Source organism: Enhydra lutris, unplaced genomic scaffold (genome assembly GCF_002288905.1).
Source record: "Enhydra lutris kenyoni isolate GAN:26980312 unplaced genomic scaffold, ASM228890v2 scaffoldscaffold56, whole genome shotgun sequence".
NCBI classification, from domain to species: Eukaryota; Metazoa; Chordata; class Mammalia; order Carnivora; family Mustelidae; genus Enhydra; species Enhydra lutris.
The window spans coordinates 4,374,824-4,402,423 of record NW_019154140.1 but is presented as its reverse complement, the minus strand read 5'-3'; the positions used below and the strand labels follow the sequence as shown (position 1 = coordinate 4,402,423).

Below are 27,600 nucleotides of genomic sequence, written 5' to 3'. Positions count from 1 at the left end.
AGATTTAAAATCCTCCTTTAGGTTTAAGACACTGAATTAAAAAAAAAACAAAAAAACAAAAAAACAAAAAACTTTAGGACCTGTAGTCCACAAACTTTATCAAGTAGTGATTTACTTGTTTATTGTCCACAGCTGACCTCACCAGCCACCACAATCAATGCAGAGAGGCCTCATGGAATGCTTTCGAGAATGCGGCTAGGTGAGCATGCAGTCTTCACATTTCTCATTTTTGTATTTCTTGGAGTGAGAGTGCTGCTTTGTTGTCACTCAGCACATCAGCTTGTGCTTGAATAACAGACTAGTCATTACAACTGAATTGACTTGTTTTTGGGAACTCCTTGAGTTTCTTCCTTTCTAAGATACGAACAAGACTCTTCTCCTCAATCAGTTTCCCTGTGATCATTTGAAACTCCCATCTTTAAATGATGCTTTATGTTCTGATTGGTAAATTCTGACCCAAGCCTGTATTAAGTTTGGCTGAAAAGAAACCTGGTGGGGGGGGGGGAATGTCTCCAGCAGTTTTATTTAGAATTACATGACAATAAAAGTCCTTTAAAAGAGGAGGTACATTTTTAAACATGTAAGCAGAACTTGCCTGCATGTGGTAGGGATAACAGCCTTAGGGTCTGGATTTCCCTTGCTTTGGTTTTTGAAGTCTGAGACGTTGAAGATGGAGAGAGTACTGTTGATGTATCCTTCCATGGTGTAATGGGTGTGGTTGCCATATGGAGGGACGGAGAAGGACCAGTAATACACCAGGCGGGGGATCATGTCAGATGTGAAAGCAATAATCATGGCCTGTTTGGGGAGGAAAACAAGAAGGGGGTTGTTAATTTAGAGCCTCTATAGCTATGGTTAACAAACACACCAGAATTGTGTGTTCATTGGTTGATTTTTTTTTAAATGAAAGATTCAGAAACTTTAATCCTTTCCTAACCGTCAAATGGATATAGATAGCCAGTGTCCTAAAGTCTTTGAGCAATGCTTTAAAGGATAGTTACTTCCTCTTGGTCTTCAGTTCACATAAGGGCTGTCCAGAAGTCCATCTGCAGTTGAAAAGCAAAGGTCTGCAAGTTGCCTCTTAGGTGTCTTAAGTACAGTAACAGTAATTGTAGACCAGGGTATCCTGGATTAACTCAAGTTGCTTGCATATGTTGCATATAAATTAGGTTTCCAAAAATTAGAATATTATACAACTCAACCTTGAAACTCTACTTGATATAATTTTAATCTTCCTTTTATGATTGAGAAGGCCCTTTTGTCTAAGTAATATTAGGGTCAGTATTACAAAAATAATGTGGCCTTACATAATTCCTTTGTAGAGTTTACAATTGATATAAAACTCATTTTTAAATCACTTGCCTCTTAAAATTAATTCTATTTTTATAAATTATAAATTGCATAAAATAGATTTTCCTTAATCTAATAAGGGCCTTCAAATTCATACTTTTTCCCCTAGAGTATCTTGACTTATTCACATCAACCCACAGTCTGATTTTAAACCGTCAGTATATACTTACATATGTTGCTTCATTAGAGAGCAAACATTTTTTATTAATTTTAAAATGTAGATAGCAAGAAACTCTTGGGGTTGTGCAATTCATATGGTCAAGTGTATGCCCGTTTTAATGGACTTCGTGTCTAAGCCTCTAAACTTCAGAAAGACTAACTGAAGAAAGTCTAGCGTGTTCCAAGATTAAAGGAATAAATTAAGATCAGTTTTAAACCTGAGTCTGTGTCAGGCAGCCCTCTATCAGGATAGAAGGGTATTATGAATTACATGAATTTTTCTCTAAAATTCTTTAATTTGGGCTTTCAACTCTCCAATGTATAAAATTGGTTTGAAAGAGGGAGAACGTAAGGAATATACTTTAACCCAAATTCTATGTGAATAAACAAAGCTAAATGATTCATTTACTGAAGCAGAAAGACGTGTTTTTGGCACAACATGATTTTTAATAGTGTTCATCTGAACATATGGTTTAGATGCAGTGAGACCACAAGTCAACAAACAAGATCTCAGCAGAGCAAGAAAAACAACAAAGGGGGCTTTCCTATTGCAAAATTACTCCCCCTAATAGAACCAGCTTTGTCATTTCCTCTGACGTATGTGTGTCTGTTTGCCTCTGGGTGGGGTTGGGGAGGGATGTAGGACAAGAATATTTTACTTTTTCCAGATTTCAATAGTTTAACATTTCCTGTTATTTAACTATAGCTTTTACAGAATCACCTGCAGATGTGCTCCAGAAGCTACAAAAATTCCAACAAGGAAGAGAATTCTCTTGTCTTCTGACAAGACCCTTTTTCCTCCTGAACTGAGCTGCTTTGAGACACACTGCAAAAGTGCAAGTAAATGCGGTGTGCTGCTTTTCCATTTCTGTCAAAATAAATTAAAATCGGTCTTCAATGGCAGATACTGTGGCCTGATACAACCTGTCAATTCAGTCTATTATTGTACGAGCTGCTGGAAGATGAATGATTTCATACCGAACTCTTGCTTGATGTCCATTTTCATCCCTGGTGGCTATTCTCTTTCTCCTATAGTTGAAAGTTCTCCTATTAAGAAAAGTTAGCCCTCTCCGTGCCCAGTAGATGGTAGAGGCCTACATTAGGTATGGGAGGGAATGATATACATGGGCCATTCCTACAAACATGCAACAGGACCTGCAGCCTGGAAGCTGGACCAAATCCTAATAATATGGGGAAAAGGATGGTCTGTAGTTCGATGATCTAAAAAGCAGTTTTCCTAGGGTATAATAAAACGATGCCTAAGTTATGAGAAAAAACAACTACTGGATAAGCACCAATTAGCAAGCACGCAGGTGCCTGTTTACACACCCACACACACCCCCTACACGGTAGCCTTAGAAACACAGCAAATACCCCATTTGTGCCAATGGAGTGGAGCCCTGCCGGGGATATCAGGAGAAGGTGCCTACGACAATCAAACCAGAGTGCTGGGAATGGGGAGTACAAATCATCTGAAGTTTCCGGTTAGCTGAAGTTCAAACAAAAACACTTTAAGTTTCAAACCTTGTTGCTTAAATATTCCTAAAGTGCCCAAGTCCACATTCCTACCTTGCTTCGTGCCGTACAGCATCCTGAATGTGACAGACTCATTCTTTTATGACTGTAGAACTTGAAAAGCCTCACTGTCCTATTTCTGCACATCAGTCTTCATTTTGTAGCACAGGGGATGTGGAAGGTGTGGGTTACTTGGGTAAATGGAAAATGATATAACCTAGCAGTTGTCTTTTGTGTGCAATTTGCAACTTTCTTCAGAAAGCAGGGATAGCATACGATTTGGATAACTTGAGGGTTCTTGGCAGGGGGTGACAGCTGGGTTCCAGAAAATTGGCTTGATTGTGTAAAACTGTAACCACAGCTCAGTGACACATTGTAAAAATCTTGTGCCTTTAGTTTAGATACCTGTCAAAGTCTACACAGTCACTGTTACTGATGATGGGTGATGAAGAGAATAACAACCGCTAACACTGCATGAGGACCAGGCTCCATGCATTAACTCCCTGAAGTCCCTGGTTACTCTTTATGGTATATAATAGTCTTAAAATATGCAGCAAGGAATTATTCAATCTACAAATGATAAACTGAAGCTCTCCAGTGTTAAAGTCTGGCCCAAGGTCATGCAGCTGGGAAGCTACAGCAGTGAGAGCTGGACTTTGGGTCTGACCTGTGTCCACAGTGCTGAGCCTGACCAAGAGCCTGACCCACAGGCACTTGCTGAATTCTGTTTCTACAAGTGCTTGTGGGAAAAGGCTGCGGACTCCGGGCAAGTGTGGCTTGACAAAGAAATTAAAACTCGGATATCACCGTGTTGGGATTGTGACCTGAGAGTAAAATGGTTAGTGAAATAAGGGAGGAAATAGCCCCAGCTGTAAGGATATTTCTAGGGAAGGTGGTCATTCCCCTATTGGGCTGGAATGGAACTTTTTCTCCCTGAGAGCTCCTTGTTGGCCTGTGTTTTAAAAAAGGGAGAGGGAGAAGGGAGGGGGAGGTAGGGGGTAGTGACTATTCAGATTGGTCCAAAGCCTATACAGGTTATGAAGGACTGTATTCTGTTCCCCCAAACTGGGACACATACAGGTTATGAGGCTGCTTAGCTAATGACCAGTGAGTGGTGAGCAAAGGCCAAGGTTGGGGTGGAGGAGAGAGATGGGACCCATTCTAAAGCCCCCCTCCCTATAGAACCTCTGCCCTAGGAGAAAAGGAAGGTAACACGTGAATGGAATGCAAACTGTTTATACACACACCATCATCAAATAGTTAATATTTTCAGTTAATAGTATGGAATATATGGTAAAATAGGGTAGAAGGATAATTCTTAATTTAGCATCCTCCCACTACAAATGGACAGATTACTATCTCTGTTTTAAAAGCACTATTGGGGAAAAAAAAATAAATAAAAGCACTATTAGATAATAGTGAGAGAGTTGGTACTTACTCTTATTCCTATTAAATAAAACCTTTAGCAAATGAACAATAATAGCATAATGGTCACTCTTAGCAACTGTTCCTGTAAGAGGTCTTCATTTATAAGTCACGAATAATATAAACAATGAAGAACATTAAAAAATAGTAATAATCACAGTTATAACAACTGTTTTTACATAGAAATTAGTATTGGCATCTCCCTCCCATTCAAAAAAAAAAACAGAGCAAACATTTGATTCTTTAGGTAGCAATACTACTGCATTTTGGATTTCCCGAGCTCTTTACCCTGGGAGGCCTAGGTGTACTCACATTGGTCACCACGGCCAGAATTGCTATTCCTTGCATGATGGGCTGCCACGCTCCGATGTCTTGGGCTTTCTCTGGAACCATGCGTCTATACTGGGTAGTCATTTTCCACGCGTCCACTCTTATTTCCAATATATTGTTCACCAGAGCCAACAGGGGGGCCAGTGGAAAAGAGGCCACAAATAAGGTGACGAACCCAAACTGAATAACTGTCAATGGAATGGACACGCATCATGGAGTGGTGGGTGGATGGGAGGACAACACACTCTCCTTTACTCTTATAAAGACAAAGGCAAACAACAAACCGAATCCCAAAGAGAAAAGACATCCATGGCAGTAACAATGTTCAACAGGGAAAGAACCCGAACCAAAGACAAAGGTGAAGTGTCTGGAAAGAAGACTGGTTAGAGCCGGTTTCTTTCATACGTATACACGGAATCATATATTTAAAATCTTTAATCAACTAAAGTCATTCGCTGGCAGTAAAGTTGGGACACTCCAAGTATATTATCCATTCTCTGCAGAAATAATAGAATGTTGGAAGAGGATTTGTGATTTAGGGTTAAAAAAAAAAAAAACACACCAGGAATATTGTGGAAGCATCTAACAAGTTAAAAAGAAATAAGAAATGGACTTTTGGAAAGACTCTGTTTAGAGAATGTTAGAGGAAATATGCTAGAAACAGGCAAATGCGCGAGCTCCCCCGAGTCTGCAAATGCAATGCAGTGCATTCAGAGAATTTGTAATATTATTACAAATCGCAGACATGTATGTGTTAAAAGTGGCCTAATAAGGCAAAATATACTTCTTTAGGAATTTTTCTCTTGACATTGTTGCAGTCTATGTGGTCATAGTAAATAAAAATTCAAGTGATGGCTTAGAAGTTCTTTTCTTCCTTGTCTGTCATTTATATGGCATCACTATAGACGGACATCAGAGATTTGGGGTAAACTGTACCATGGCAGGGGTGGGGGCGGTGTGTAGTAAAGTTTAGGAATGAGATGGCCAGAGATCTAAAAGAAACCTTTCAAGTAAACTAGTACAGATATGGAAATAAGGCTGTGAGTAAAAGGAAGATTTACAGCCTCTTTATAGCTACCGCTCAGAAAAGGAGCAGGGACCAATCTGTCCAAAAAGGGCAAGACTATGGAGGGATGCTAGAAGGAATTGGCATGTACTTCTGGTCTGAGAGGCCAGGGTGTGTTGCAGAAGAAGAGAGAGGGCTGGAAAGATCTGGCAGGTCCTCAGGCCAGGCAGGAGCCATCACCTTCAGGAAAGACAGGCAAGGACCAGAGCTGGTGATGTCATAGATGTTGACACTAGTGCTTGGTGCTGTGCTGCTGACTGTGTCTATAGACCACCTGCCCCTACATGAACTCATCTGCCCACAGGGGCCAGGCAAGAATAGAAATGCATGGAGTGGGTACAGTCAACTGTGGCATACTGGCAAGTCCGTAGGCTAATGAAAGGGACTACTCACAGTTCCACATCGGAATGAGGGTCCAATGTTGCCAAATCGCCTCATTATTCAAGAGAAGCCAGAAATTAGGACTATACTGGTAATTAACCCAGTTAAATAGCCCAAACAGAAAAGATGCCATTTAAAATAACAATAAAAGTTCAGACTTTTTAGGAATAAATTAGTGAGAAATGTTGACACTGATATGATAACGGCCTAAAAAAATAAAAACAAATAATGATAAATGAATGGATGGCTGAAAGTCCCATACTCTTAACTGGGCTGACTGAAGTTGGGGGACTCATCAGTTATTTTCTCCAAAATAGAATTTCAAAATCTAATGCAAATTTAATTAATAATCCTCAATAGATATTTTTAAGCTGAAAGGTGATGCTAAAGTTTTTCAAGAAATCTACACAACTACACAGGTAAAATAATGAAGAGGGATTCTTGAACTGACAGCATGAGAGACATTGCGAGAAAGGCTAAGGTGGGACCAGAGAGAACCCAATGCATATTATCACACGATGGCAACTGAAACAGTTCAAAGATAGTGCATTCACAGTACGAAACAGAAGAGAGGCAGATATCCGTGAGATTTTACTATATCATAAAAACTGATACTTCAAATCAATGGATTCAAGTATTAGAGCAATTAGATACATCACTGGAAAAAAAGGTATGGAGTCTTCACTTATGACACCAAAATAAATTACAAATGGATTAATTTAAAAATAATGCACCAGAAAAATCAACACAGTATATAACCTGTTTTTATGTTCAAATGAGAAGAACTTTCTAAACTTCTGAAATCAACAACAAAAAAGACCTATGGATTCTGCAAGGCAAAAAACACACAATGCAGAAACCCAAATAATCCTTGACTCGAATTTTTTCAGGGCCCTATATTGCTCTCTACCACTCTGCTTTCTTCTTCACTTTGCAGTCAAGCTTCTTGAAATACCCCTTCAACTATTTCTCCACCACTCCCTCCTTCCTCAGAGCCACACCTCCTGCCTCAGCCCTCGTGGCGCTCACTCTGCAGCGACGGCCTATTCCTAAGCCAGCGTGCATTTTCAGTCCTTATTTGTTGGATTAATAGGCTGTTTTTGATACGGCCAAATATTTCCCTCTCAGCGGAATGCTTTTCCCTCTTGACTTTTGTTTTACTTAAAGAATCTAAAAAGCCAACGTGAGGGTTGTGTATGTGTGTGTGTGCGTACACGCACGTGCACACAATTTTTTTTTAAAACGCTACCTAGCTATAGGGTGTGGCTTCTACTTAACCTCACTGTCCAGCAATGAGGCAGGGGCTTCGGCTCTCGCTTCTCTGTGTATTTCACATCATGCTCCTTTTATTCGGTGTTCAAATCCCTCTTAAGCAATGTTATCACGCACCCTCTCAGCTTCTATGTTGACACAACCCTCTGCTACGTCTCTTCCAAGTGTTCTGCTATTCTTCTTTCTCTTTGTGGATCTCTTTCCCCATTGACCCTTCACATGACCCTTCCCCCCCAGGGCCTCATCATCAATTCTGTGCCTGGCAGGCCTGAATCACTCCCATGGCCTCACCCGCAGCTCCTCTGAGCTCCTGATGGATCCAGCTTCCTAATGTAGACATTTCTATGGACACATCCTGCAGACCCCCCTTACACACAAAATACCCAATGCCTAACCATTTTCTTGAAACCAACTTTTCTCCTTATATTCCACCTGCGTATTCTATCTCCTGGAAATTATCTCAATAATTCCATTATATGTAATTATTATTATATATTATATATATTATTATACTAGTCATCTCTTTAACACTTATCAAATCTGTCTCCCTGATCTCTACTCCTATGCCTACCACCTCTACTTAGGTGTGGGGATTACCCAATTGTGTGGGTTACCTGGAGTAGCTGCCCCAAATATCATTTTCATTCTAAATACCTTTCATTCTGCAGCAGAATGAGCTAATCTTTTTCAAAATAAACATTATATAATTCTTTTGCTTACAAATATTCTAAGCATAAGTTCATTAAGGATAAGTTCTAGGGATGCCTGGGTGGCTCAAGTTGGTTAAGCGTTTGCTTTCGGCTCAGGTCATGATCCTAGGGTCCTGGGATCGAGCCCTGCATTGGGCTCCTTGCTCAGTGAGGGCCTGCTTCTCCCTCTGCCTGCCACTCCCCCTGCTTGTGTGTTCGCTCTTTGACAAATATTTAAAAAAAAAAAAAAAAAAAGGATAAGTTCTACTCCCCTGGCTAAGCAAGCATTATGACATAGCCCTTGCTTCCCTTATAGTCCTACCTATGGATCCTTTGTTCTTACCATACTTTGTTTACTTGCCACTCTTTGAACTGGCCAAGCTGTTTCATGCCCTGGTACTTTTAAATGGGTCTGCCTCTCTGCATGAAAGGTCTAGTCCCTTTCCCATACTTCAGATAGACAACTTGCACCCATCCTTCAAAGTCCAGTTCAAGTATCACCTGTTCTAGGAAGTCTGATCTCGTCCCTTGGCTCTGTGAGGGCAGACACCCTGTCTTACTTGGTTTCGCCACCAATTGATACGGTGTTTGGCATGGCAGGTGCTCCATAAATGTTTATTGGATGAATGAATGAATGAATGAGAAAAGAGACAGGCGGCATCATCAGGTGGTGGGCATCAAAGCAGGTGGTGGGCAGAAACAGTAGAGATGAGGGAGTGGGGGAAGAGAGGCCTGGGTCCTAGAGAGTATAGGGGTGCTTAGTGGGGTGAGCACTGGAGAGACAGGAAAAGGGGTGGGTACGAGAAGATGCTGAAGTGCTGACAGTAATTATAGTAAATTAGATGGAGAAAATAATAATTAAAGGTCGTTGTTTCAATGGATCTTTTAAAAAAGTAACTTGGAGATGGAAGAAAAGGAGGTCAAGTTAACAAGGGTAGAAGAGGCAGGGCTAGAGAAAAACAGGGTTCACTCTGCCACTTTACTGCATTTAATTTGTGGCACCTGCCCCCGGAAGCCACCACTGAATTCTCAAGAGAGTTTCTACGCTGTGTAGTGCTAGGAGCACAGAATGGTTATCTTACAGCGTCCAGATTGTAGACTGACAGGCTCTTTCTCTGTATCCTGTGTCTGAATTCTCAGAAGGTAGGAACATACACCTGGGGAGGCAATTTTGGTTAACACACCAGGGTTACTTTAATCATCTCCAAGGATGGTGGACAGAAATAGATGAATAAAGTAGAAATTTCACCCAAAAATAAAACCCCGAAGACATGCCATAAAGAACTTCACTGGGATGCTGGGGGCCATGTTAACACAAACTCGACTAACAGCTGTATGTGTGTATTGAAATGCCAAGCTCAGGTCACTTAAATATTTATGAGTACTGGGTCCAGACCGTGGTGCTCCAGCTGAGGGCTGAAAGATGCAAAAGTCTTGGTAGCCACCTCGAGGGGAATCAGTCTAGCCAGGGGGACAGGCACACACAGAGCCAGATGCCGTCAAGGCAGGAAGCAAGCGCTGTTAATGCCTAGAGAAAAGAACAGCAGATCTGTGTGAAAAGTTGAGTGTTACTGCTGAGGCTTGGCAGGAATTCCTCAGGTAGAGAAGAGAAGGGTGTTTCAGGCAGAGGGGAGTTCTAATCTTCTCCACTGGACAGAGGGGAACAGAGGTGGTGGCAGAGTATAAGGCTCCAGGGTTGTCTGGCAGAAGATGGTTCCCCTCAACAGCTAGGAGGCATAATTAAAAAGGTAGATGGTGGTGTCATTCACAGGTATGGGGAAAACCAGAAGGAAGGAGCTGTGGTGATGAGACCAAAGGCACTCTATATTTATTTTGGAGAAACAGAAATAATTCAAAAGGTACTTGGCAATTCTATCTCCCACAAACTAAAATAACAAAAAGCAGAATTTGCTCTGGTGTTGAATACCAATCAGACGGCCTACTCTCAACAACAGATGAATTTTTCTAATTCATTTGGTATTAGTTAGATAATAGGAAAACAATTCAATAATCTAAAAAAAATTGTCTTTAACAGTTATTATTCCATCCTTTCTTATAGGGTAGGATGAGGCCGAATTATTTTGTTGGTAATTATTTTAATGAGATTATGAAACTCAAAGTCATGCCAACTTCTCCCCAAAGCACAACCTTTTCCTATAACTTCTTTCAACACGATCTATTTGACCAGTCAACCACAGAAAAATAACCTTTTCCAAGCAATGTTTTTGGTGCTAAAATAACAAATGATATTCTGTCCCAGAATGTTGTTGTTATTAATGCTGATAATAGCTCCAATAAGAAATATTACAGTTATGACTCATTTTGGAATCAGAGGTAATTGTCTTATAGTCTTTTTGAAAATGAACAGAATAAATAAATAAATACAGCTTCTACATTATGTACTGAAGCTATGCCCTTAACTGAACCTGGTCATGAAACGTAACGAAAGCAAAAATGAAATTCAAATCAAACTCCAGGCTGCAAAGTACTGTTGACTGAAGAAGCTATAAGACAAACCTTTCACTCACTGAGGGAAGCAGATGTGTTCCATGTATAATGTATATTTTTAAAAGCAATTATATATAGAACGTGATTTAATAAAACCATCCTCTATCTGCAGACTTGTAAACAGGAACCACGAAGGGGTATCTTTGCAAACACACAAATCCCTGTTTAAAAGCAAGGCCCGTCAACCAAAATGTTGTGCCTCGTTTTCTATTCTCTTAAGCGTAAAAAAATTGTAATTCAGGGCAGTGGTTAGCTGAAAGTGCAAAGATACAAAACATGTAAATAGTAAGCCATCCAACAGATACAAGTGTGTCATGCATATAGAAAAGACAGTGCTTCCTTTGGAAATGTTTTGAGATGTGTCCATTTAAAGACACCCAAGAGCTCAGATTCAAGTCCAGCGGAAGAGAAACACAGCCTAGGCAAATACTGCACAAATGAACAACGGCATTCAAGAAACAAGGGGCCTGTCCTCAATCTTAATTCCAAACCAGCCCAATGTTAGTTCTAAATTCAAGCCAGTGATCAGCCATGAGGTCACTTAAGGAACCACACAGAAAGCATGGGCCAGGAGAAATAGGTACAACTGTCAAAAGTAGGTGGGAGGTGTGAAAGGGGGAACCCTGTGATCCTCCCTGCCTGGAAACAGCGTGCTCCTGCAGGCTGTCGGTGCAGCCTTGATTAAATGACCCACTCACAAGTGTATCGGCCAACAGCTGTGCCTGTGCGGACTCCAGCCCAAGCTGAATCACCTCTAGTCATAGCTGTGAGTTCGTTCTCAGATGGCATGGGTAGAGCGCACTGAGAACAGTGAGGATGGACCTCAGTGAGTTTTCCATCAGAATGCGTAGTAATAAACCTTCAGCTCTGTACAAACAATATTGACAAAGACACACACAGTCATCTTGTTTAAAGCCTGACTGTGTAATTTTATCTAGTGGAGAAAAACACGTTTTTTTTCCATTGCACTATGCCAGGTAATTAATTATGTGGGATCCAAAACATGTTCCAGTATGATTTACGTCACGAAGGACTTACTCATTTCAAGATATTCATAAAACAATCCCAGTTTGCCCATGAGCTGCAGGTGGTAGTCTTGTTCCCATCGCGGGGTCATTTTTTCTGCTCCAGAAACTGTGCGACATCGTCCAATCAGGTTCTTGACCCAGCTGCCAAAAAGATCGAACTATAAATTAGAATAGTATCGATTATTTTGCAGATTTCTCAAGCGAACCACACAACCTCCCCAAGAAATTAATCGCTTGTTTTCATGCTAAATTTCTATTTCTGCTTCCCTACCCCCAGATATTTTGAAAACCAGTACTACGTACCAGGCTTTATTAAAATCATAACTGCTACTGTTTTTTTCTCCCAGCTCCTTTCCATATGGTAGTTAGTTTTTAGAAATACTTTTCTCTCATTTGATTAACTTTAGGTTTTTGTTTTGTTTTTTGTTTTCCCCCATTTGGCTGCTATTATCCAAAATGGTCCTTCTAGTATGAAATCACCAGAGAAGAAAATACAGGCAGACATGGTACGGGAGCTGATGATCCTGCTGTGGAGAAGAATGAGGCAGGGCAAGGAATGGAGATTGTCTGCATTAGTGGAAGGGGGAGAGGGGCGATGGCAGAGAAGGGCTCAGGTGGAGGAGTGATATTTGAATAAAAATGTGAAGGAGGCAAAGGGTACAGTGACTACAGAGCCCCAGAGGCAGGAGCAGGCCCCTGACTTTCCTTCAAGAGACAGCATGGCGCCCGGTGTGGTCCTGGGTTAGCAGGAAACTGCTATGGTGGTTCTGAGCTGTGGGGAGCCCAAGAGACCACCATGAGGATCTGGGCATTTTTTACTCTGGGGGAAGCGGGGAGCCATTAAAGGTTTCTGAGAGAATGGGGATATATTTTCATTTTAGATGAAACAGGTCCAAGACCCTATTTTAAGTTGAATAAATCAAGGACCCAAGAAGTGACAATGCCCCACGCTCTGCTCTATTGGACACCAGCCCCACTGAGTCGCCTGTTGTCTTTTATGTTACCTTCTTCCTTAATGCCTCCAGACAAATGTGTCCTCCCATCCCCCCCGGCTTTTAGGGCAATTTTTCCTGAAAAGAAATTGAAGTTTGCAGTGGCACGAAGCGTGCACCTGTAGCCTAAAGAACCGTTGTCCCCTCAAGCAACAGCTGGCCTGTGGTTTCCTCGTGGAATGCACCGTAGGAGGCACGACAGCAGCAAACAACTTCCAATACAAACATCTGGGCTAAGCTGTGGGTGATCCAGCAACATGCTCGCAGGGATTTTCAAATTCAGATACTGAGAAGGCTTCACCCTAAAGATAGCCCTAGTGGTGTTGCACGTGCACACGTGCGGGTGCTGCACACGCACCCCACATGGAGAGAGGAGCTACAAACAGCTTGTCATGCCAGACATCCCACTGGCTGGTCTCTGTGGTAACCCGACCGACCAACAACCCCTTGAGGCACACGAGGGGGCGACTGCTCTATGACAGAACACGCCCCTGGCTTCACAATCTTGCCCCACTTCTTTCTCTTCTGTGACATTAGGGACACAGCATGAGGCTTGGGAAGTGGTAGGGACACGGTCTCAGACACCCCTGAATCCGAATCCACACTTCACTGCTTACTACCTGACTTCGGTCATGCTAAAATAAAATGGGGTGCTGAAGCCTATCCTGTCCGGGTTTCTGTCAGGATTAAATGATCCAGAACAGATAAAGTATCTAGCACAGTTCCTAATGCATCAAAACCCCCTTCACAGGATTTTCTTTTGACCAATACAGGCTCACTGGCTGAGGCCGATGGTAAACCCAGCCTCAGTGACTTGGAATCTTGGCTTGGGGACACAGTGCTGTCTGGATGGGTGGGTCCCACTTCAGCACTTAGAATGACCTGGAAGGCTTGTTGCTGTGCTCCTTCCTGTGCCCCAACCCAAAGCTCTGTAATCAGTCAAGTCTAAGGCAAGGCCAGGCACCTGCAGCTTTAGGCATGATGGGGGCCTTGGGACACTGGTGGCATCATCCATCACCCTTCAGGACACCCAGACTGGAGACTCCTGGTTTCTATTGTCTTATTTATTTATTTTTGCTCACACTTCCAGCCTCAGCCTCTTGATGGATTCCTCTCCATGCTCCAGAGAAGCATTCTTTTATGACTGGGGATCTAAATCCATTCCAATTTGGACTGAGGATGAAACTTCTGTCCTGGCAACCACTTGTATGACCAGCTCATCTACCCACTTCCCTCTGGTACCATACTGCCTTCCCTCACCCATAATGGGTCATATTAGAAGTCCTTCTGACTAGCTTCCTTTTCTGAGCTACAGACTCTGAGCCTCTTGTTCCGTCTTCCTCAGTTGAACCACTTATCGGTAACAGGAAATCTTGGGCTGTCATCCATCCATCACTGTCCTTGGTCTTCTGCGTTTTCTAGTGGGTTATGAATCTAGGGCAGAGATCTCAATCTTGACTGCACGTAGAATCACTGAGATAACTTTTTAAAAATACTGATACCAGACACTTCTTCCCCTGGCCACGGTTGGAAGCTTCCTCCCTCTAGCAGAGGTTACAAAATAGTTTTCTTAGGAAGTTACCATGCATACTAGCAATAACAGAACAGCACTGTAAAAAGCCACCCTTCCTGAAGTCCTTATTATGCATAAAGCAGGGCTTAAAGCACTTTACACCTCATTTTCTCTTTGTTTCTTCATTATCATATGTAATCCACATGGTACAGATAATCACTATTTCTATTTAAGGCTATTCTACAGTATTCCCACTTGCTAATTTTGAATACAAGCACCCTTCAGTATCTGAATCTATTTTACTCTTCCTGAAAGTGAAGGGTCAGTGTGAACAGTGAGGGATAGCTTTATGTAAGGTTCCTTACTCTATGTCTTTGGTTCATCCTCTAGCCAAATCAGATCTTGAGAAGGGATATTTTCTCTTATAATAGTTCACTTTCTTTAAGTAGTGCATATCCATTGTGAAAAATACAAAAACATATAATGGATGAAAATTACAGTCATCCATTATCTAAACACCAAAGAACAATGCTATTGGTATTTTAGATATTTAACTATAATTATGTTCCTTAACATTTATCATAAAAATTTCTCCAGAGTAAGTAGCTTCATGCAGCAATTGTATTAGTCTTTTGTCAGGCACAGAATAAAATTCCCGGGCATGCCTCAAATATCAAAATACTGAATGAGGCTGGGATGGTGAAAGGGCTCTGAGCTTGTTCTCTGGGTCCAACAAACAACTGTGTCACTTTGCTGATGTTACGTATTTGAAGCCTATGGCTCACTCACTCACTCCTCTGGTGCTGGGGACTGCCCGGTTAAATCCTAGGTACTGACTTAGGTGCCGGGGGGACCCCAAAGGGACCTGGTCATAGTGCAAGAGGTGCTTCTTCCTATGCTCCAGGAATCCTCACCGAGGACCTCAAATGGGGTGGCAGTGGAAGGCGGCAAGCTGACGGTGACATTCATTTCGTTATGTTCCTTATGACATACTTAAATGGTGTGAAAATAGCTACTGACTTACACAGTTTTTCTCTCACCTCCTGTGTGTTTTTGGGGTGGGGACAGTTTTGGGTAGGAAGAGTAACTGCACTCTCTCTCACTTTTGTGGAAAGAGAAGGAAAATGGCATCTACCATAAGGAAGAACGATGGGAAGAGCCAGAGTCACTCTCTAAGGTGGCTAAAATTTAGCATTCCCAGTTTTCAGGCAAGGGGAAGAGAATTCAAAATGTACCACCCTTAAGTATTTTAAGCCAGGCGTAGAAAGAGCTGAACAAAAAGCTTAGCTTACTAAAATTTTGCAACGATGGGCCTCACTTGAAGTGCAGGTATAAAGCGGCCATGGACACTATATACATCCTTTATTTTGAAATATTTCATGTGAACAAGTTTCATTGCATATGAATTTCTCAGTGCCAGTTTAGGAAATATACGTCTCCCACCCCATCACCCCCCCACCAACAGCCACTATTTTTTTTTTTTTAATCAGAAAATAGCTCTCTGACAACGAATTAGTCATCAAAATTTGGTTTAAATAACCAGCCTACTTCCTTCAGAAAAATGCTTTTTACTCATCTGAGTGAAGCCTTTCCTCTATTTGATATATTTATTTTCATATCCAATATTTGTGCACGACCTACTTCTACTCATTTGGAAAAATCTGAATATGAACTCAGCGAAGGTAAGGGTTGTTTACTGTGTAGTAAAGCCCCAAAATATTAATTTTACAGCTAAGACCAAAATCCACTTTTCTATGAGGAGGGAGAGAGGTGAAGAGGGAGCTGGGGGGAAAGAGGAGTGTCTGTTTAGAGACAGACCCTGACAGTTTACATGGAAGGTGGAGGATGAGGCCTGGTGAAGAGACATGGAAGGACACACCGAAACCTGGAGGTTTCTGCTCCGCAAAGACAGGGAGGAAAAAAAAAGAGGTTAAATGTTCTGCAAAGAGAATGAACAGGGACTTGGTAATGGAGAAGAGAGAGAAGTTAGTGGAGGGAAGAGAAAGAAAGGGAAGTTCTTAGTGGTGGGGGGAAGACAAGCAGCAGAGTCTGAAGCTACAAAGAAGGGTAATAGGAAAAAAAAAACAGTCATACAGTTATATAGGACAAAAGACTTTAAAAAGATGGATTTTTAAAATTTTAAAGTTAAAGTTGTTTGGGTTTCTGGCCCTGTGTCCCAAATGTCAGTAAAGGCTGCTTGTGTGAGTGGTTCTGGAAGACACTGAGGAGAGGGGCCACAGCTTGCGTTAGGGTTGGCAAAAGCAGAAAATATAGATGTGGGAGGCAAGACAGAAGATAGATCAAAAGTTTTGTGAGAACAGAAACTCAGAGCCAGAAATTATCTTGAAAAGTTACGTGGAATAGTCAGAAAAATGGCTCCCCAACAGATGTCTACAACCCCCGCCTAGGACAAACGAATATGTTAAGTTACCTGGTACGGGGGAAATAAGGTTGTAAATGAGCTGACATTAAGATAGATTTTCCTGGATCATCCAGGTGGGCTGGATGATTACCAGGGTCAATGAAAGCGGAAGACGGAGGGAGGGAGGAGCTAAGGGGAAGTGACTACAGAAGTCAGACACACAGCCACAAGGCTGGCTCTGAGATGAGAAAAGAAGCCATAAGCCAAGGAATGTGGACAATCCTAGAAGCCAGAAAAGGCAAACAAATAGATTCGTCTCAGAGGCTTCTGAAAGGGACATGGCTCCTGCCAACACCTTGACTGTAGCCCACTGAAACCCGTGTCAGACTTGTGACTTCTGGAACTGTAAGGTATTAAAATCTGTTGTTTTGTGTGTGTGTGTGTTTTTTTTTTTTAATTGTCTTCCCATTACCATTAGGTTGGTGGTAATTTGTTCAGCAGCAATAAAAAAGGAATATACTAAGCCCCCTGAAAATGTACAGAAATTGAGACAGCACTGGACTCTTCACTTTGATATAAGATAAGGCTTAAGTGAAGATTTAAAAGGGCAGTGTGACCTTGGCTAACATCTGTTGCTCCCATTTCTTAGGGAAAGAACAGTAAGCCAAAACATTTGTGGTTATTATTTTAGATGATTATCTCTTAAAACATTATGTAATCTTGTGTCTGAGGACCACAAGAGAACTCTGGTTGAAAGCACATGGATTTGGAGTCCTGGGATCTTGGATTTGAATCCCACAGTAGCCTCTTAGGGATAACGCAAACATGGGTAAATCATTTAACTGCTTTAAGCCACAGAATCTTCATTTTTATAAAGGAGATAAAAATAAGAATTGTCTGTAAGATTAAATGAGAGTGATCTATCAAGCACTTAATAAAGGGACCTGGCACATACTAGGAACTCAACAAATTACTACTCTTGGTTTTTAAAGCATACTATAAGGGAGGAGAAAGTCATGAAAGTTGGGGAAATACTTAGTTCACAGCCTCAACAAAGGTCATGTCTCCAAGAACTAGGATCAGTTTGCTACCAATAATGGGCTAATAGGCATAAACTGTAGCAGATGGGGATTTAAGTTAAATATGATTTTTTTTCCTTTGTAACATAATTATCAAACACTGGATACATTTATACCGTTGGTTGGACCATCTTGTCTGGAGACCTATAATAAATAGAGTTTACTCCATTTTAGAAGTGGGCACGCAGCTGTGTGAACATACAGGCAAGTGATTTGGACGGGGCGGGGGGGCTGTTCTCTCCTCAGCCACAGCCCCGGGATTACACAGCTTCATACTCACGGGAGTAACACCTCTTGTATGTTATTCCAGATTGCTTTGCCTCCCATGATTATCGTCAGCTGCGTCGTCAGTTCAAGGAGACAGCCACCTGGGTCACACTGGAATATGACAAAGAAAATCCCATTTAAATTCTAGATGGGTCAAATATGAAATTGAGTCACTACTTTTATTTTTTGCTGATATTCTTCTGTTGAGGTGAAGAGACTCTCTAGACTATACCGTGAAGAAACTCTTCATTGGGCAGCCGGGAGGAAACGGGAAGCAGCTTTAATTGTCAAGAGAATCCAGTTCCAAGTTCGTACCTCTTCGTTTCTGTATTTTCCCAGCCAATAGACGGGGTCTCCTGGATAACCTACAAATTTGCCCTTAAAGAATGCGATGTAGAAGCATGAAGAATAGTAGTTGACAAACTGGAATAGGAACATCTTCATGGTCAGGCTGTTCTCATAATCTGTCTGCGTCCTTGGGAGTTCTGTAGTCGAATAAAGGTAAGATTTTAAAACTGTGAACAGCTTTGAGACCCTAACCAAAGACACGGATACATGAGTTAACATGTTTTAAAAAAAAAAAAATACAATTCACACTGTTTCCGTTTAAGCTGTTCTGAATTCCTTAATATAGCTACTGTGTTAATTACAAGTTTACACATCGTTTTAAGAGTCCTCCCTCCCTCCCCCTTCCGCCGAGAATACAATATCCCATACGGCAAAAATATTCAAGGATTCCTTAATTTTTACAAGCCCAGTATTATCAAATGGACAAGGCCGTGCTCTCTCAGGTCTAAGTGGACAAAAAAAAATTTTTTTTGAACAGCCCTGCTAAATGATACTCTCTTGTCTTCCTGAATTGCGATAAGGTAGGGCTGTTGAAACAAACAAGGGGGGACTTGTTACAAGCAGTTGGAGAAGACAAAACAGGTCATTCTTCTAGTTTAGAATTTAAATCAGTCTGATCATTTTCAGAAGATGACCGCTGAGCAGACCATTCGGAAAATGACCCAGGCATATGCAGCATGTGGGGAGTGCTTAACTCTGACCACCAAGCAGCTGCCTGGGATACAAGCCAGGGAGAGAGAAACATTTATTACAAAAGCCGGAGCTGATGAGAACAGAGCTATATTAATATGAACAGCATGGGGGGAAGCCACGCAACAGTGTGATTACTTGTCCTCTCAGCAAAAGAGGAGCATATTTGCCACTGGAACCATGACCCTATTCCACTTATCTGCAATAAAGAGACTATTTACTTTCAACAATAGGGTACGTGATCTAACATAATTGAAAATATTATTCAGGGCTGATCTGTTTACACAGAGCTTGGACATTATAATGATTGTCTTTGCTTTGTCCCTTTTGCTAATGCAAAGCTGTAGATAATTCATTTCCCACACAGGTTAGATGAAGTATGTTTACACTTGAAATTTTCAAAAATTTGTAACATGTTGAAATTGAAATGCCTAAAAGAGACAGACTCTCTTATTTCACCAGGTTCTAAAAATGTCTTACAGATGACCAAAGCTGTAACAGGACCTTACCAAAATTCGTAATCATGATGGCTACTTTTTCATATATGATGTTCAGAATCATGATGATGACAAAGCTGATGAGGGAAGCTGTGATAGACGTGGCTGTCTGAGGGGTCAGGTACTTCTGGATTGAGTCTGTCCCATTCAAGGTCTCAGGAAGTTTGGTAGAAAACACAATGAACACCGACAGCCTGTAGACAATGATCCCAATAACAGAGGCGATGATCAACAGGATCTGGAAGCACAACAAACACACCAACGTGAGCTTCACGAGGAGTATTTTTATGCTTAAAGATGAACCCCTGTGTGAATGGACAAGGGCATGTGTGGGATAATGGGACTCGTACAACGGCCATGAGACAAGTAGAACCTGGGCATGTTAAATTTCCAAAATAGGGGAAAGGAATGATGGAGGTCAAAAGAGTATGTATCCACTGAGTGAAAATGAAAGCAAGGGGAGAAACTGCACAAGGAGGGAGGAGTCCATGGAAAGCCTGTACTTTTGGGCAGTTTGTCTGCAAACCCCAACCTGCTCCAAAAATGAAGGTCTATTAAAAAAAAAAGTATCTTCAGATGAGGAAAAACTGGAATAGTAGAATGCATGAAAACATCTCTCCTACAGTTACGGCATTCTTGAGGGTATGCAATCAAGTTTTCGTTCAGTTATGGTCCATTAAGGGGATAGCTCTCCTTCCAACAGAGAACCGAGCACAGGTTCAAGGGTCAGTAGGTGCTAGCGTCTTAGTCACCTGCACGAGGCGAGATTCTGAACAGGACCCGGGAGGCTGCAGCATGCCCACAGGGAATTTGGAAAGGACAACAAGGTATCTGCTGATGAAGGCGGCACATGCTTTTCACGCTCAGATCTTAAGATCTGAAACTGGCAGTTATTCATACCTGCCTTTGCACAAGATTCATTTCACTAATCTGTTGCATTTTTTGACAGCACAGACCCCATGTTGGGGGGGGGGTCTGAAGCCATTTGTACATGGTTAGTAGGACATCGCTTCCTCACTAGGCAGGTTTTCTCTGGCCCCTGAGTAACACGCACTGAGGGTCCCTTTTTCAAACTGTTTCCCCTACGTCTACTTTGTTGGACTTACTCCAAAACATGTACTCGATGTGACTGCCCGTGAGGACTGCTACCAGAGAGAAAAGCTACTGACACTGTGCACTTCAGGGCCAAGCAAATCACTTGGTGTTGTTTACAGCAACGGAGGGTGCCTGGTTTTCACCTGGGGAGAGATTATAGGTGAGGCCCTGGAGCCAGCTTCCTGCATTTGAATCCCAGCTCTGCCTCGAGCTGTGGGACCTTGTTCAAATTACTTAGCCTTTGAGGTTTCAATTTCTTTGCCCTTAGAGTGAGGGATCCTAATGGGAACTAACTTATAGGATTGTTGTGAGGCTTTAATGAGTTACCCCAGGTAAAAACACTTAAGAACATTAAGCCCACGCACATGAAAAGTACTATGTAAATGGTAGCTGTGAATATGGCAACTGACATGTTATTAATAAGAGGTTTTTCTTACTTTTAAAGCCATCAGTTTGTAGAGAAGGCATGATATTTCCTCTTCTAATCTCTCTCATTATCTCCTTCCCTTCACAGAAAGAGCTTAATACTTGTGAAAGGAATGACATGTTTGTGTGCATCAGTACAAGTGAAAACTAGCCAAGGTGGAGAAAAATGTATTAGAGAAGGTATATCCCGCCTTCCTCTCTGAGCACAACAAATATTGGCCATTTAAATCGTATATATTTAGGAGTGCCTGGGTGGCTCAGGCGGTTAAGCGTCTGCCTTCAGCTTAGGTCATGATCCCAGGGTGTTGGGATCGAGTCCTGCATCGGGCTCTCTGCTCAGCAGACTCCCAGATCCTCTCTGCCTCTCCCTCCCACCCCCGATTATGTTCTCTCTCGCTATCTCTGTCTCCCTCTCTCAAATAAATAAATAAAATCTTTAAAAAAAAAATCATGTATATATTTTTTAAAATCTCCATAATAATTTGAATTATTAAGTAATTATAATAGTTGAGATTCTTTAAATGCTTACTCTTCACCTCAGCACATATATTTTTAAAATCCTCAACAACAGCCTTGGGAGATAGGTAGCATGGTATCTTTTACAGTGGAAAAAGAGCCAAAGAGATTGAGACTTTGACCCAAATTAAGCCACTAGTAACTGAAAGAACAGAGATACTTAGAGATTCCAGAGTCCCACTAACCTCTATATGGCACTGCTTCCTACGTGGGTTAGGAAATGAATTCCAATTCATTTCAGAGCTTCTACAAACTTGACTTGTTTCCATACTTCTTCAGGGCACTTGATAGGTTCAATATATCTTTCCAGGAGGAAGATTTTAATTCTCAAGCTCCTTATGAATCTTTTCTGATTATAACTTTAATATAGGATTACTGGAACACTTGAAATTACACCACAGTGGACACTGGTTGCTCTTGCTGCCTTGGATCTGTTCCCAGTCTTAGCAGCAGACCCAGCTCTTGCTTTGGTGGAATGAACTCTCCTTCATTTTCAGTCCTGCGGTTTGCACTGGATTGTACCCCTGCTCCCCCGCCTTTACAGGTACATCCTGACTGGTTTGAGACAAATAGGTATCTCATCCTTCTGGCCTCACCAATGATTCAAGGCCTGACAAATAACTTAATAAGAGCCAGTGGGATGTGAGGAGAGATCTGCTAGTGTCTATGGGGAAGAGAAACTTGCTCTGTCAAGAGGAAGCTGCTAACAGAAAACTCTCTTGGCTTGCATGTGATGTGAGATCTGGAATCCTGCAGCCATTCTGAGATCATAAGGTAGTGCCCAAAACCACTGAGCCAGGAGACCACTGGACGCAGAATGAAGGCAGAACAAAACACATAGCCCAGGATGTCATCTGGGCTGCAATTATCTACCCTTCATGGAAGCCATACCTCAGACCTGGGAGTTTTAGCTACAGGAACCAATAAATGCTAAATGCCACCCACTCTCATTTTGTTGTTTAAATCAAATGAAGATTGATTTTCCATCACCTACAACTGAATGACTCCTAACTATAAAAATAAAGAAAAAAGAAAAATAGAAAAAAATGTATGTACCATCTATATGTAGGCACAATTCCTTCAGAATTATGCATTATTTGCATATTAAAGATCATTTACATATTTTATCCTTTTCTTAAGCCTTTCAAAACCATAACATTTTTACATGTAATAAATATTTTCATGGACATACTTTCTCATGGTTATACCATATTCAATTGTATGAAGGATTAGATGTAGGATATTTTGGCTGAGATGTTTTTATATATAATAATGCATATAAATAAACCACATAAATAAATGTATATTTGTAATAAATACATGTGACTAAATCTTTACTTTTCTTACCATTTTGAAATACCTCCTTATTAAAGGTTTTTAAAAGCTGAATTAGTAGATTAAAGCACATGAATATCTGTGACTCATGATACTTACTAGCAAACTGCTTTTTAAGAAGACCAGGGCAGCTTAAAATTCTCACACTCTAAGTAGGAAAGTAGCTGATCACTGCACCTCACCAACAATGAGCCTTCTCAGGTGAGAGGTGAAACACTGTATCTCATTTAAATGGGCACTGATTTAATTAGTATTGACATCTGACATTTGCCAGGGTATTTTTCCTTTTGTGAAAGGGTATTCCTGTTCTCTGCGTCCTCAGCTTTTGAGATCTTTAGTGTTACCTTACAAGTGATCCGGACTTCTTATGTATTGAAGGTATTAACCCTTTGCCCTCATTGTTAACAAAAATTTCATCCGTTTTGTTTAAGCTTAGAATGATACCAATGTGTGGGAATCTGTAGATTTTCCTCTGAAACTTCTTTCACTGCTGTGATGTTTAGGAAGTTTTTTTTAATGCAAAAATTGCATGTTCATCAATATTTATTTCCAGTTTGTGATGTTACCTTCCGAATATTTCTGGAATTACAATATGTATTCACAGTATGGTTTTAATCTCTATTTTTTTTCTAAGAGCTAACAAGTATTCCATTGCCATTTATTTATTTATTTTTTAAAAATATTTTATTTATTTATTTGACAGACAGAGATCACAAGTAGACAGAGAGGCAGGCAGAGAGAGAGGAAGGGAGGCAGGCTCCCTGCTGAGCAGAGAGCCTGATGTGGGGCTCGATCCCAGGACCCTGGGATCATGACCCAAGCCGAAGGCAGAGGCTTACCCCACTGAGCCACCCAGGCAGCCCTCCATTGCCACTTATTAAATAATCTTCACTTATTCTATGAGTTACAAAGCCTCTCTTCTCATATACTAAATTATTACTGATATGAGGGCCTTTATCTGGGCTTCACATCCTCTTTTCTAATTTCGCTATTCTTGAGCCAATAAAACTCTCAATATATTACTAATGATTATATTACTAATATGACTTTATTAATAATAAACCCCAAATTAATGTGATAAGTCCTGATATTTTAGAAATATTATTTTTTTATCTATAATCATTTGTTTCAGTCTTCTTTTATATCTTTCAGTAGTTTTTATGTTTTCTTTGATAGTTCCTATTATCTTTTTAAGGCTATTCCTTGACATTGTATTTTAGTTGCTCCTGTCAGAAAATTTTAAAATTCCTAATGCCTCCCACTTGGTCTCTTCACCAGAAACTGGGAAATCTGGACCCACTCATCTGATTTAAATCAAGGAGGTGAAAGGAACTGGAAGAGCCACCGTGAGTGGATAGATACTGAGAGCTGCTCCATGTGGTGGCTGAGTGGTTCTCCGGAAACAATTCTATGAGACCACATGGTTTCCAACTTGCCTTGAGTTTTCCTGGATATTTACAATTAGATATTAAAACGTATGTGACAGACTTACCCAGAAGAAGACAGCACTTGCACAGAGGGTTATACGGACACATTTTCCCCAGGTAGTGAAGGGAACACGCTCTTGTTCCTGAAAGAAAAAAAAAAAAAAAAAGAAAAGAATAGAATAGAAAAGAAAAAGAAAAGAAAAGAAAAAGTCTAGTCAATCAAAGGAGGACCCTGGTGAAATGATTTTTTTCCTCCTGACTGGTCTCTAAATCTTAGGCTTAATTTTTGGAAAAATTCGTGTCCAAACATAACCCCCTTCCCCAGAATTGCTTTTTTTTTTTTTTTTTTTTTTTTTTGTTAATTTCAAACACATGCACAACAAGGCAACTGCAGGGCTCATTTTAATGTTTTTTGAAAATGCAAGCATGAATGATGAAATGTTTGTCTGCCATGACCTGAGCTCAGGAGCCTGGGTATGTGACAATGCTAAGTTGTAGAGCTACATTCCTGAGCTCCTTGGAGATGTTAGCCATGGCAGCAACGACAGCATAGAGCCAGGGCAGGACAGGAAGTCTCACGGGTGTCTGCAAATACTAGGTTATCTATTATGTGCTTCTTGGATGAGCTTTATATATTAATTTGGTATAGCTATGAATTTTCAGAGTTTCCGTGGCCCATAAGAATACATTTAATTTTTAAGAGAAGAGAACAATACTTCTCAAGATTTACCTGGATTATATGAGCACCTGTGGCATAATAATAGCTACAAATACTTCCATGACATTTACTCTATGCCAGGTACTATTCTAAGTAGGTTCTACCCATTAATTCAATTAACCCTTACTACACTGTGTGAGGAAGCAACTCTATTATTCCCATTTTTATAGCTGAAGAAACTCTGGTATAGATAAGTTAGATCATTTGTCAAAGACCACTCAGCTAGTAAGTTGTTGTGTTTGGTTTGCACGCCATCTCATTCCCACCACTTCATTTCCACACTAAACCAATGGAGGGTGCATTAGCAACAAAAGGAACATGAAGAAAAAAGAGAAAGAAAAATGAACCTTCATCTTCAATTTTTTAACAAGCAATGTTTCAATGGAAATTTAACTTACTCGCTGGCAATTTTAAATACTAAGTTTTCTTTTCTTTAGTACTTTTTCTATGATGCCAATATTATAACCTTTTTTTTAAAGTATTTAAAAGGCGTTTTCAGCATCAAATTTTATCTAAGTTTCTTTCATTTCTGAATGTATAGTCTTCCAGCAACACATGGTTTGACCTCATCATCTTCCATAGAAAACAGTGAGAACGATACATAATGGGAATTATTTGAAGCTTGTTACATTGTAAAAGACAAATATCACCTTCTGTTGAAAATTGAACCTCATTTTTTTCCATTTGTAAAATGAGGAGGTTGAACTGCTCCCTCCAGTCCCTTTTAGTGTTGGCATTCTATAAATCTGTGGTTCAATTTATAAAATCTATACTTAGGGACATTTTCTGATGCTCTTGGTAAAAGCATTTGCTTTCCAAGAATTATTCGTATTCTGGATTGACTGTCCTTATGCTGATGACTGCGAGTATAATCAGCTCTACATTTTCTGTGTTGATGGAAAGGAGCAATAATGCAGATGATTCAAAAATTACCTTTCACTGGCTTTGGAATATATATGTAGAGGATACAGTTTCATTTTTTTATTTTTGCAGCAGCAGTAGCAGAAGCAAATCTCCCTTTCCAATTATATAAAATGCCGAGCACAGGCCTAAACATAGTTGGACTTCAATGAATGTTTCCCTTCTCCCTTTACCCTTTCTCCAACTTTTGGAAGAGAGCTGCACAATCTTGTGACCATCCCAACCAAAAGGTGGAGCAGTTCCAGAAGCTTAGAGCAGCACAGAGGGCAGCGGGCTGGTCTGGATGGAAAAGGGGTTGTCAGAAGGAGGGGCATGTGAAAAATGGAAAATCAACTATAAAATCCAATGTGTCCTTCCTTATACAATGATGTCATAGAGTCTAATTTTTCTCGTTTGCATTTTTTATCGATATGAAAGAAAGGACATAGACCAGTGCATCTTTTTTTCTACATTACTGTTGCAGTCTAATTTTCTTTTCCCCAATTTTACTTTTATTATGAAAGAAGGCGTCACATTTATCTCCTATGTCCACTGTTCTAAGCAATACTTCTTCACCTCAGCTACATATTACAATCGCCAGAGAAACTTTACAAAATCCCCGTGCCCAGGACAGACCCCAGGCCACTAAGGACCACCAGAGTATACAGTGATGGGACCTACACATCGAGACTTTCCAAGGCCCCCAGGTGATCTCAGTGCACACCACAGCTGAGAACCACCGTGTACACAGACTAAGCCGCATCTACCTAACGTTCTCTTTACCTGAGTGATCTCATTGATCACCACGTGAGTACACTGCGCTTCGTATTCTGGCCGGGGCTGCTCTTCCTGCTGTAACTCGACTGTGTCCCACTCGTACTCGAGTTCCGCCTGGCGCCGCTTCCAAAACTCCAAAAACAAGGTGACTAACGGGGAGAGAACAGGAACATGTGGTTCATCAGTGACTGAGGTTTCAGAAATCTGTACCAGATTATTAATGATTATAATTACCCATAACACTTTTATACACGGTCAGTAAAGTCTAATTTACAGGGGACACTAATGTTTAAAAGAGAGGAGTTAAGTGATTATAATAGTTACATTATATACCACAAGTTATATAATGTAAGGCATCTGCGGGGCACCTGGGTGGCTCAGTGGGTTAAAGCCTCTGCCTTCGGCTCAGGTCATGATCCCAGGGTCCTGGGATCGAGCCCCGCATCGGGCTCTCTGCTCAGCAGGCAGCCTGATTCCTCCTCTCTCTCTGCCTGCCTCTATGCCTACTTGGGATCTCTATCAAATAAAATAAAATAAAATCTTAAAAAAAAAAAAAAGGCATCTGCTACTAGCACTTTATTGCCCACCAAAAAACCCACAAATAACTACAGTAATTCAAGAATCAGTTTATGGTCCGTCCATCCTTCAGCCTGTTCATACCTACATCCCCCTCTTCTTTCTTGAGGGCCTGACGGGGAGCACCTGAGTAGTCCTCAAATCTCTACTTACCACCACCCAAGCCACCCTAAATTAAAAGACTATTCTTAAATATGGAAATCTGATATTTTTCTCAACCTTGTGTGAAGTATGAATGAGACTATTTTTAAAAATCTTTACTATCTTTGGGGCGCCTGGGTGGCTCAGTGGGTTAAAGCCTCTGCCTTCGGCTCAGGTCATGATCCCAGGGTGCTGGGATCGAGCCCCACATCGGGCTC

General features: G+C 41.0%; 1 protein-coding gene across 1 annotated transcript in view; it reads right to left on the bottom strand.

The window, feature by feature from the left end:
* LOC111157822 (anoctamin 6) overlaps positions 1–27,600 on the bottom strand; it is a 184,689-nt gene that overhangs the window by 9,074 nt on the left and 148,015 nt on the right. The window contains exons 12-19 of the mRNA XM_022519488.1: positions 26,672–26,814; positions 24,336–24,413; positions 19,484–19,709; positions 18,252–18,421; positions 17,950–18,047; positions 11,734–11,864; positions 4,762–4,967; positions 596–798 (exon numbers count right to left, since the gene is read on the bottom strand). Coding sequence (XP_022375196.1) covers positions 596–798; positions 4,762–4,967; positions 11,734–11,864; positions 17,950–18,047; positions 18,252–18,421; positions 19,484–19,709; positions 24,336–24,413; positions 26,672–26,814 — 1,255 coding nt within the window. The remainder of the gene's footprint in view (positions 1–595; positions 799–4,761; positions 4,968–11,733; positions 11,865–17,949; positions 18,048–18,251; positions 18,422–19,483; positions 19,710–24,335; positions 24,414–26,671; positions 26,815–27,600) is intronic.